At 41.3% G+C, this 12689-nt stretch overlaps 1 protein-coding gene across 5 annotated transcripts in view; it reads left to right on the top strand.

The window, feature by feature from the left end:
- The window catches only part of pdlim5b (PDZ and LIM domain 5b), a 75273-nt gene that overhangs the window by 53634 nt on the left and 8950 nt on the right, over positions 1 to 12689 (top strand). For 2 of the 5 annotated variants that reach the window (XM_083793959.1, XM_083793955.1), the window contains 5 exons: positions 526 to 1061; positions 4244 to 4264; positions 4387 to 4413; positions 5561 to 5718; positions 7661 to 7688. In XM_083793959.1, coding sequence (XP_083650085.1) covers positions 526 to 1061; positions 4244 to 4264; positions 4387 to 4413; positions 5561 to 5718; positions 7661 to 7688 — 770 coding nt within the window. The remainder of the gene's footprint in view (positions 1 to 525; positions 1062 to 4243; positions 4265 to 4386; positions 4414 to 5560; positions 5719 to 7660; positions 7689 to 12689) is intronic. The other 3 variants (XM_083793957.1, XM_083793956.1, XM_083793958.1) reach the window with 3 other exon arrangements.

Consider the following 12689-nt stretch of genomic DNA (forward strand, 5'->3'; position numbering starts at 1 on the left):
ACACACACAAATAATGGATATTGTGTAGTGTACAGTAGTAAATCTGCTCACTGAGCCCTTCTGAGATGATGTCAGAACACTTTTTGGTATTGCATGCATGCTAAAACTGGATCGACCACATATACACCGCTCTATTAGTTGACTGGCACATGTGTGACATTCATACAACAAAGGCACGACGTGATGCTTCATTTGTCCTAATTAACCTCTACAACCCTGGCGTCCGTATTCATTACAGGCACACGTTTTCAAAGATTTTCAAAAAAAAAATCTAAAATAACTGGGCCGTCAGGGGTCCCCTCATTTCCCCCTCTACACTAAACCGCAATGCGTCACAATGGGACACGTTGTGAGCTTGTGGATCCTTTTTTTTATGGCATGCACCCCTAATATGGACCCTAGGGTTGAAGTGATTATTACGCAACACCGTGGCATGATTGTTTGGGGCATTTTGCCTGCATGAGTTCACTGTGTGATTTGCTGTGTGTGTTTGTGCAAATTGTGTTTCCCCCCACGTTTGTGTAGGAGGAACCTCAGGAGATCATTAAGCCTGTTCCCATCACCCACCCTGCACCAAGCGCCACATTCACCAGACCCTCTCCCCAGCCCAGCGCTGCCTACAACAAGACAGCCCGCCCTTTTGGCGGGGTGGGCAATGTTGGTAGTAGCCCTGCTTCCTCCATGGCTGCCCCCAAAGTGGCCTCGATCCCCTCTGCAACATCTGCTTTCACGCCAGCTGCCCCCTCTCAGCCACCGCAGCCCCCGTTCCCCCTGAAGTCGAGGTCTCCAGCCCCCCCAACAGCAGCCAACTCTATTCCCATCAGGCCCGGCAGCTCTGGCCGCTCGGCCTTCACCTCCCCTTCTGCCTCCTCCTCCTCATCTAACTCGTCCTCTCCAGCCAGAGTGACAGCCCCCCCCTCCTCCTCCGTTCCCACTGCCCCACAGCCCTCTGTCTATAACACACCTATCAACCTCTACTCCAATGTCAATGCCTGTGAGGTGGCGGTCGGTCAGAGGCGGGGTCTGTTGGAAAGCCAGGGGCAGGCAGAACAGTTCAATGGGTAAGTGCCAAACATCAAACGGAGAGACCCCTCCTATACATGTGCTTGCATTTGGCCTCTTTTTCACTCAAAGAAGGACAGCTCAACCATGGGTAGCAGTAGTTCAATGTTCTCAATACCTGCTGAAATAGACTCTTTCGCCCATTCCGTTCTTCCTTGTGTTGTTGGATTCGTTTTCACTTCATTGATCCCCAGGGGGTAAAAGCGTTACAGTAGCCAACATGATACAAAAGATCCATTGGGTGTATTAAGCTTACATACTGTAGTAGAAGGATCTACTTATACATAGCGTCGCTGTACAGTACATTCCATGCCTCTGCTGCCTTGCTGTGCAGAGAGAAGATACAATATATTGCAGAAAATACATATTTCTGTTCCAACACATTGCCTCGTTCCCTATTACAACCCCAAAAGATGTCTCTCATTTGAAAAGCTAACACAGACACAGGCCAGAACCCCCCAACTCTTCACCGAGCTACATAAAGAGGAAAAAGCCAAGGCATGCTGCACATCTTGTCCCAATCTGCTGTAGGGAAGTTGGAAGGAGAACAGAGGGCAAGCAACATGCAAACTGTTGCTACTGCCTGCCTCCCTCTAATTGACAGTGGGGTTAATAGGCTTGCCAAACACCCAGTATGTGCGTAATGCTGCACTACTTGTGTGCGACACTTTGTTCTAATTAGTCCATAGTACTGGCAGCGCTATATGTAGCGACCAGCAGCAGTTGTAATTTGCAGTGCGCAGGGCTAGGCTTGGTGGTCGAGCAATGTTTGTTTTGACTGTCTGGATGGGTTTGGAAGGCTGGGCTGGCCTCAAGAGACGTGTCACTTGATTTGACTTTATGTTATCTGATCATGCCAGAAAAAGCAAGTAAAGTTCATTGGCTTTAAGTAACCAGATTTTTGCAGTGGCCTGCTGTAACTCGACAAGTCTTATATGCAGATAAGTGTAGAATTGACCTCTCTCCATGCGGTGGACATAATATTAAAGCTCTTAAAATAGTATGGTACTGGGAACGTTCTGATCTCTTAATCTGGACTTGGCTTGGCAGGCTAGAATAGTTGTCAACATATCAAGATAAGCAACAAAAACAACTGAATTGAGGAAAAACTTTCTGCTGCATGTACAGTATCAGTGGCTGATGGACATTGACATTAATGTTTAAGGATAATGCATTATCCATCATGAAGGGTCAATCATATCACAAATATAATAATAATAATAATAATAATAATTTGTATTATTATCATGTGCTATACTTCATTATATAAGTCTTTAAGGAGAGCAGTATTTTTCCACTCTGAAGCCTTGATTTATACTTGATCAGCTATTTTCCGCACATGACAACTGCGTGCAACAAATCTTAAATATTGCCCAGCAACCCTGAGCTGTCATGTCAGTGCATCAAAGTAAGTACAGCATTCATGTTTGCAGCATCATGTTTGTTCGTGACTGTGCATGTGTGTGAATTGCATCTGAGGGTATTGACCTGCATTCATTCTTTTGACCTGCATATCCTCTCAGAAGGTTTTTTTTTCTTCTTTGTTTTGTTTGAGGACTGTGACTGTTACCTTTCTATGTCTGCTACTTGCCTTATTTCATCCTTTTTCAATTTCTCTTTTTCCTACTTTAGGATGAGGAAGAGCCAGAGACCAAGTTAGTGATGAGACTTGATTGTAGAGTGTGGAATGTGATTACCAAGCTCTTACCCTTTTACAGTTCATTTACAGTAGGCATGCTGTCACCTCACCCTCATGAATCTCACATGCATACTGATCTACTTACTCAACAGTCAAATAATCCCTGAATCCATTCACAGTAAATAACCACCTACTGTAGATGGCTGGAAGCAAGGTTAAATGTTGCTTGAGGTGTGGCTTGTGTAGTTACATTGCCATGATCTAACCCCAAATATTGGAGAGATATCTTCAATAGTGGCTCTATTATTAGAATTCAAAATATTCTCCCCATTCACCTACATTGCATGGTGGAATCCGGATCCGGAGTTTCTTCCTAATTCAAATAGTAATTTTGTAATTGTATCGATTGGTAGAATCTACTTTGTTTGCGTTCATTTGTGTGATAAAAAGAGTGACTTTGAGACCGGCTTCACCCTGCAATGTAAAATCGACGAGAACATAATTTAATTGAATGGAGCAATTATTGAAGATTATAAATAAGTTCACTACACAATCCAATCTACAAGCCAATCTACAAGTAGAGCCCATCCACAAACTCATGCAATGTGTCGCTGTGCGCCGTGTCGTGAGCTTGTAAATTGGGTATTTTTAATGTGCGACACCGCCATACAACAGAGGCCAGCAGGGTGAGGTCATAACGTCCATTCATTCCTCCCGTGGTGTTTTGATCCACGTATGCTATCACTGCATTTACACCACAAGGCAGCCAGGACTGTTGGCATTTACATCTGTCTGGTTCCATCTGCTACTGTTGTCAGTACCGCCCGTCAAGTTACTGCCAACAACACTGTAATGTCACCATGTCACTAAATACTCTGGTATACTTTAACTCAAGTACAAATTTGACAGAACAACTTTCACTTATAGTAGAGTCATCTTTTTCCACCACTGAATGTCACTGTTTGGCTAAGATTAGACTTGCCTCTCTATTCACCTTGTTCACCATTCACCTTCACCTTCAACACATTTAACACTGTGAGCTGTGCACACACACACATTGAGCAAATGTTTGCTAAATTAAAATTACACGCACTTGCACAGTGACTGTCCACACCACAGTATTTGTGTTTCCTTCCATATTGCATTCCATAACGGATTTAGAAGTAGCAAATAAAGTCCAGTAGCTCCACCTTGTGGCAAGATATGGTCATTTCCAAATACAGTCCATATCAACACTGAAGCACTTCTGTACTGTACAGTGAATTCCATGCGAACATAACCATCTTGCTTTACCTTCTAACCAGCTGCTTTAATCCATTCTATGAGTGCTGATTCTAAATAATATTTAGAAATGTAGTTTGAAAAGCCATTACAAATCATTTTACTCAGTAGCTGTAGTCAGCTGTAGCTGACTGCTGATCTCTACTCTCTCTCTATCTCTCTTCTCTCTCTCTCTCTCTCTCTCTCTCTCTCTCTCTCTCTCTCTCTCTCTCTCTCTCTCTCTCTCTCTCTCTGTCTCTCTCTCTGTCTCTCTCTAAATAGTGAGCCACAGAAATGTGTTAAGTAAGTGAAGTTCACAGTGGCTATTTTCATATTTTCCCTATACAAATTGCACTCTGTACCTTATAATCTTGAGTTTCTGATTATTTTTCTGCTTTTCTTCTCTTTTCTATTCCCAATACAAGAATTCCACCTCCAGTTAAACCTAGGAGGTAAATCTGAGGTCTAGCAACAGTCACTTCACAGTGTGAAACATGCCCTTCATTCTGCACTTTATAGCACACCCATTACACGTATGGAGAGGAGTTTGATGTACTTGTGAGTGTGTGTGTGTGTGTGTGTGTGTGTGTGTGTGTGTGTGTGTGTGTGTGTGTGTGTGTGTGTGCGCGTGCGCGCGCGTGTGCGTGCGTGTGCGTGCATGTGCCACTGTGCGCGTGTGTGTGTTATGTTTGTTTTGCATGCATACAACCTACAGCTTCATGGTGTATTGCTTATGTATTGAATGGTTTTGAAGCACTTGAAAGAGGTTCAACATGTGTCACTTGTGTTTCTCTGTACATTCTAATGTCAGGGTTAAGGTCCGTTCACGCCTCTTTTAAATGTTTCACTTGGCACTATACTGTTTTAAAATCTAAGAAGAGATTTGTAAAAAAAGAAAATAAAAAGGCTGTCCACGCTGAGTACTGCAGCTATAAATACAGTATATATTATATACCATAGTTTTACGTTCTAAATCAAGTACATGGAACAGTCCATACCAAAACTGTAACAGTGGTGAATGATATGCTGTAGTTGTATATATAGTGCTTTGTGTGGACGGCCTTTTAGAGATGTGTATACAGTATGAATGTGGTTGACGTGATGGCAGCCTGTTTTTGCTTTGAAGTCCCTCTCCAATCATCACTTAGAGTAGACTATACAGATTGTTATGTGCAGAACTTGAGTGCCCTTTCGTCCAATGGAGGTGGGCAGCTTCGCTATACTTCCTCAAAATGGGAACAATCCCGTGTGTGTGTGTGTGTGTGTGTGTGTGTGTGTGTGTGTGTGTGTGTGTGTGTGTGTGTGTGTGTGTGTGTGTGTGTGTGTGTGTGTGTGTGTGTGTGTGTGTGTGTGTGTGTGTGTGTGTGTGTGTGTGTGTGTGTGTGTGTGTGTGTGTGTGTGAAATATAAAATGTGTCTGGAGGGGGACTTTAATTAAGCTAAACGATTAACATTTAACAACTAATTAGACGGTGATGACCTTGGCCAATTGATCTACTGTACAGTAAATATTGTACCCGCATTTTGTGTTGGCTGTATTCTTTCATGTCTTCTAATATAGAGATGCTGACCATGTCTTGTAACTGTGTGTACCTCTCAGAAAGCCTGGTGTGGAGCCTGAGGCCAGCCACGGCCCAGCACTTAGTGATGCCAGTAAGAAGCGTCTGATTGAGGACACGGAGGACTGGCACCCACGCACAGGCACCTCCCAGTCACGCTCCTTCCGTATCCTCGCCCAGCTCACTGGCACTGAGAACGGTGGGTACCAGCTTAATAATGCTCACATACCTTCAAACCAGTGATTCTCAACCTTTTTCATTTTGAGGACCCCCAATTTGATATGCGTTAGGTTAGGCCATGGACCACCATTTGATATGATGTTTATCTCTGGGACCCCAAGCTGCACTGTAAAATACTCAGTATTATTTTAACTCTGAGAGAGAACAAATGGAACCAAATGGACCTGTAAGGGTTGATTTGGTTCTAACTATCAATCATTTGCTTGGGGAACCCCTCAAGGACCCCCACATTGAGAAACCAGTGCTTTTAAAGTTTGTTTCCTGTCTTTGATTCATGTTTAAGCATCAAGCAGCATGCTGAATATGGTATCAATGATCACTACAAAGAGTAGAGAACACTACAAAGAGAACACTAAAAAGATTGATGAAAGACTGTGCAAGACTCTGATTTACATGCTATAAATAGTATAGTAATTGTCTCTTAACTAATCAACTTTTGTTCCATTTGAGAGTTGAACCACGTGTACTAACAAAAAAGTGTGTTTAAATCATTGAAATCAGGAAGAATCCATTTAAAGACCCATTTAATTCTCAGATTTACACAGAAAATCTTGTTATAACGTACTTTTCTTTTTTTTTCTTCTTTTTTTTGTTACCAGAGATCACCTTCCTACAGCTTCACCAGCCTTAGAACACTGTAGCCTTCCTCAATCTCATTTTGACCGCTAACCGCTCCAATGAAGAGCTATGTGTGTCTGTCCGTATGTCTATTTGAGTACGGATGTGTTTTGCTTATACAGTACCTCTTGAAATTGTTGTACAGTAGTTGTATTGTTCAGCCTGGATGGACACGTTGGAGGACACCAAAGCCTAGATTTATATTAGTATAGATAACTCCTGAAATTACCATTTGCCATATTATTGGATCATCAGATAACTATTAACTATTTCCGTATGTTAATAATTATGAGCAAGTTTTGCATTTTCTCATGGTATGAAGTTCCGCTTTGACTTGTAGCGACATGGACAGTTACATAATTCAGCTGTGGAGGGCAGTGTGATGTTGAAGTTGGCAGTCCCTCTGGGGCTAAGTATCCATTATCTCCATCTCACTGTCACCACCTCAGCCGTGCCGTGCGTGTATGTCTAAGCCTGCTCTAATAATACATAATGACACATGGCTGACATGTTGTCCTGCATGATCCTCACGCCTAATTTATACTTAGTTGCGCGCCAGTGTCTCCCATCGAAAATAGCAGATCTAATAACGGGAGCTTTTAGATCTTTGCTATTGTCGACATCGCCGTCTCTCTCCCCCTCTTCTCGTTCCCCTCTGACATCGCCGCAGAGTTGCACGCTGTGTAGAGAGTGCAGTATGGTCTGGAGCTGTTCAGAATCCATGCTCTGAAGTGTTTGTACAGCTGTAATGAATGCGGGGACGGGTCGGGACATCCCATTAGGATCTGGTTGTCCTGTTTAGTGATGACTGTGCCTCACATAGTGTTGCTGGCACCAGCCATCAGAAGGATCTGGAGAGTGTAGGGTTGCTATACCATGGGGAGAGCGTGGTTTACATTACCCAGGCTGCAGCTATTCAATACTATCCTAGCGAGTATTCTTTTTTAATTAAACAAATACTCAATAAAGATGCTTTTTTTTATATACGGTATACATATTTTTAATTGTTTATATATCTACAAATCAGCATAAAAAACAATGAATAGATTATTATTATTTTTACAATCAACTAAATCAATTAGTCTGCTTGCTGTAACCAGTTTAGCCTTTTATACTTTGATGATTTTTTTTAATCAATTCAACCGATTAGTTGGATTAACTGTTACACCCCTACAAAGTGCTGCCTGACATTGTGCATCGCCACTGTCTTTTACTGTGCATGTTATTATAATACTGTGAATGTGAATGAGTTCACAGTGTGTGTCCTTCTGGTTGTTTTGCAGAACAAGGAGCAGACAGTGGAACTAAGAAGTAAGTCTATCATTATAATCACATGGGATAAGTTTGTATATATTATGTCTGTGTTCCATGTGTGTGTGTGTGTGTGTGTGTGTGTGTGTGTGCGTGCGTGCCGTGCGCGCACGTACGTACGTAAGAGTGTGCGTATGTGTGTTCTTTGATTGATCACAGAGGATTTAAATTGAGACTTGCTTTCATTCTCTCAGGAGTATCTCATTCAGAGATGTGCTCTGTGGACCTCACAGTGTCATGCTTGGTTAAATTTAGTCGTAGCCACATCTAAACTTCTCCCTGTGGGGGAACACTTAACGGCCGAGCTACACCAGGCTTTTCAGCGTGCGTTTGCGCATATACGCACAAACACACACACACGCACTTATAGATCCAGTACTATTTTAAAGAGCGCGTATGCGGGGCTCGCATGTGCGCGTTTTACGCCCACATGCGAGCCCCGCATACGCGCTCTTTAAAATAGTACTGGATCTATAAGTGCGTGTGTGTGTGTTTGTGCGCAACCGCGGCCATCTTGCCATTAAGTTAATGGCATTGTGGTAACTAGCTGAAATTTCCCATTGACAGCCCATTCATCCAAACAGAAAGCATACATTCAAATGCAAAGTGTTTGTTTCATAAAAATCCACATAGACATGTTATGAGCTACTTCCTGTCAAGAAATTCCTTGCAGGTGATATTTTTTTCCTAAGTATTGGAGTTTGGAAGCACTTCTTTTCCATAAAGCAACGTCCTGCTGCCTCCTGCATTATGTGCAAATTCAAAACAGGTGGTACACAGAGCAGTTAAGTGATATCCAACGTGCACGTCCAAACTACAACACTTGGGGGGGAAAAAGATCACCTGCAAGGATTCTTTTGACAGGAAGTAGCTCATAACATGTCTGAGGTGTAGACAAGTGTTTTCTGCTGCACCGTTGGTGAGTTTGATGTTGTTTATACAATCAGATAGGACTTGTATGTTTGGCTGTCAATGGGAAATTGCAGCAAGTTACTACCCTGCCATTAACTTAATGGCAAGATGGCCACAGTGTGCATATGGTCAATGGGTCCCATGGACTTATTATTTAGTCAAAAGCTCTTGTTAATACCTTTCATTGTTAAATATTATAATAACCAACAGTTGCTTTTTGGGGTCTTTTAATCCTCTTGTATTGACCTTGTATTGAACTGTGCTTTCCTTTATTCTACAAACTGTTCAATCAATCAATCAATCAAAAACAGAATGAACCACTTTAACTTTCCAATTCTTTCAAAAATAGCTAAACTATCCGATCTACACGCTCATAACTGGGATGTGTTGCGTAGCATTCTTTTACATCTTGATGTATGAAAAAGCAACTAAAGCAGTTGAAATATGGATATACAGTATAAGGTTTCTGCCTGACGGCAACGTTATGCGTAATGTGTATTCGATCGTACAACGGAATATAAACCGGGCTTCAATCTGCAGAAGAAACAAGCCACGTTTCCTGACCAATCAGCATGTCACTCAGTGAAATTGAGGGTAATTAAGTGGTACTGACTACTGAGGGTAATAAGAGCCTGCCAAAAATAGACTCCCGTCCGTGAGATGTAGCTGAATGCACTATTCATAAGTCAGAGGTACCTTAAGATTCTGTCTTAACCATTAAGGTATATTAAAAGATTTGCACTACAAGCTCGTCGTGTGGCACAAAGTGATGCGCAATGAGCTTGTATATCTGCCTTTTTCTAATAGCACAAGTATAAGTATCAAATAATGGTTCAAGTGGTTAAAATGAATGGCACAGATGCTTTCCCAGTTTTAATGGGTTAAGCCTGATATATACTTTCTTCATAGTATCATAGCAGATCTACAGTACAAGCCCACAGACGTGTATATCTGCTGATGTTCGACCACGCAACACTACCGTACGGCAAAGCATTAATTGGGCAATAGGCACTTAAGGAGAGGTGGGCACATTATATTTTGTTACATTGGCTGTTTCCTGTGTTTCTGTAAGTCTAATCCTTTTTCTATCAACTATTTCTGTCTTCTTCTGGGTCCTCATTCCTTCCTTCCATCCTCCATGTTCGTCCTTCTCCTTTTTTCTCATTTCCTGCTTTCCTGCTGTCTTGTGGGCTGGATCAGGGGGAACAAGTTGGACCCGGAGCTTATAGGACAGCAGTACAACAAGCTGAGGGATTGGCATCATGGTGTTTCAGCATGTGTGCTCAATGTCAAGTAGACTATAGTGTTTTTGTTCATCAGCGTTCTGTTCTGTTTTGTTTTGTTTTATTTATTTATGCTTGGCCCACTAATATAACTTTCTCCCTTTGTGTAGCAACATTGTCATACTGTAGCATGTCTTTGGCGGTGCTTACACTATATGGCGCAGCATAATAACATACCACCTAGAGCAAATACATCATTCTAATTGGATAATGAGAAGAATTTAAGTGGAATTTCTTCTAAACTAAAAACTATCAGTACACACAGCCTAATGTACAATCCTTTTCTATTTAGCAACACCTGGATGACAAGAATGACTCGAATTAGGGATTAGGGAATACGAACCATGGAAGTATTTTCTAATGTAACATTTGATATTTTTGACTTTGACTTGCTCACAGACTACTACTGCTACACGCAAGTAGCCTATGTGTCAAAATGTTCATGAAATATACCGGTGTTAAATGGAGCAAGTTAAAATAGAAAATCACTGTTATTATAATGGACTAGTGTAGATGTACACTATATTGTACAGCACTACTATTTGACTCTGAGAGACAATATTTACACTGTCAGAATTAAAAAACACTTTGACTTCACTGCTTTATGCCTATCTTCTACATACTTTTACTATGTGTACTTCAGTATTTTATAAATTTTTCTCTTTTGTACACTAACATAGTAGCCTTGTTTGATTTTCGATTATTATTTTTTGTTTCAATAAAACCTTTCTCTTTACTTCAACTGTTCTTTATTTTCCATTTCCTCCTTGCTTTCTTGCTTTCCTGGGAAACAAACTATGGTGAAAAGCAGAGTCTATGGCAGAAAGGAACCAGTTCATAACACCATGGTGTATACATTCTAACTTGGCCTTTAAAGTCTCTTTTTAAATGATATACCGGTAGTAATACAATATCTTCAACCATAATATCTTTTCAGACAGTAGAGGGCAGTATTATCAAGGCGGTGAGGATACTCCCAGGTGCATCCATGCAATGTTTTTTGTTAAAGGCAAGACTTAATTTGAATGACAAAAAAACAAATCAAAACAAAAAATAAATATATATATATAACTTATTGCAAGCAACTCCTTGCAACAAAACAAACCACACCAATGCAACTCCTTGCAACATGCCATTGGGAATAATGTTTGCAAGTAGTCGCAAGGAGTTGCATGTTGTAAGGAGTTGCATGGCGACCCTCTGGTGTGTTTATAGGGCTTTAGACAGTACTCTCTCAGTAGCATCAAACACCAAACCTTTATAATTATGTTTTGAAGCATGAAGCATGAGAACTTTCTCTCCAGATTATGGAAGAGGTTACACTTGTTTACTGAAGGAACTCCTGGATGTTTGCTTTGGAATTAAGCTGCAGGTTAAGATGAGATCAGCTTGTCTGTGGTAACCCAGGTGTATCATTCAATTATGAAATATTATGTAATCTCTTATGTACACAAGCCAAGCAAATATAGTCATATACACTCAAACTTTATGGAAAATACAGAGCATGTACTGTACGTAAAATCTCAAAGTAATGAAAGTAACCACATGTAGCACAACCTTGTAAGTCACTGTGGTAGAGTGAAAGTGACCTTATTTCATCGTTAATCCCTAAATCAGAATTTAATAGGTTGTTATAATAGTTTTCTGAAGCATCTGAATGCTTTCATTGAACAAAAATCTAATGTTCAACTTATATCTCAAGTTTAAAAACAAGTGAGTTGTGCACCTCCAGTCCCTCACTGGTGCTTGAAAACAGGTTCATACAACTTATATCTCAAATCACAACATGGCATTGGATATATGAAAACATACAAAAGCGCAATTCTTTCAAGCGTCTTCCCGGTTTAGTCAAAATGAATGTCTGGGTGTGGCGGTGGTCATCACATTCTTTTCAAGATCTTTCAAAAATAGCAAATCTACGACGCATTGCGAACATGTAGATAGGCTTTTTTCAAATAGCTGATGTATTTAGGGAATAGCGAATTAACTGATTTCGATGTTATATAACTCACCCTTGGAAGACCCCTGGGCCCCAAACCCTATGTTTAAAACCACTGGTTTAACACACAGGCTGCCATTGCCCCCAGTCCAGACAGGCAGTGAGTTTAAAAGGTGTGCATTGTTGCACTCTCATAATAACACAAGGAATTAAAATAACCTTTCTGTGAACGTACTTGAATGTTGCTTGTATTCACAGTGGTTCCCAAACATTTTAGCCCACTCCTGACCCACTGTTGTGCACTCTCTCTCTCCCAGCGTTTCAATTTGATGAGGGAATTAGGAGGGTAACCTAGCTCGAGGCTCAGAGAAAGTGACAGTGGCAGCTCTAATTGCTTCTGTGTGTCTCTTATTGATGAGCCATCTGGACACCAGACAGTGCTGTAAGACCTTATTGGGTCAATCTGCCCATGGTTTTCATCACACACGGTTTTTAATTAAATCAATGCAGCCCATAACTGTCTCGATTGCTCCAGTGTGTCACTGGGGCTTCCTGCTCATTGATTGTAATGTCTAGTATCTGTGGTGGGACGACTTGCAGTCTGCCCAATCACGACAAACCATATTCTATCTCAAACAACCCCCCTTTCCCCCCGAAGCAGATTTGTTTTAGGGCAGTGATCCTCAACCTTTTTAATTTCAAGAACCCCCGGTTTGATATGCATAAAGCCTCAGACCTCCATTTGATAGGATCTTTTATCTGTGGGAGATACGAACAGTGAGGAGCCATATGGTGAGTGTACACATCTGTACACTCTCAGAGCTACACTACACACCCAAAAGGGTCCATTTTGGTTCCTAACTATCA

Source organism: Protomyctophum parallelum (assembly GCF_964188405.1).
Source record: "Protomyctophum parallelum genome assembly, chromosome: 21".
In the NCBI taxonomy this organism is placed as follows: Eukaryota; Metazoa; Chordata; class Actinopteri; order Myctophiformes; family Myctophidae; genus Protomyctophum; species Protomyctophum parallelum.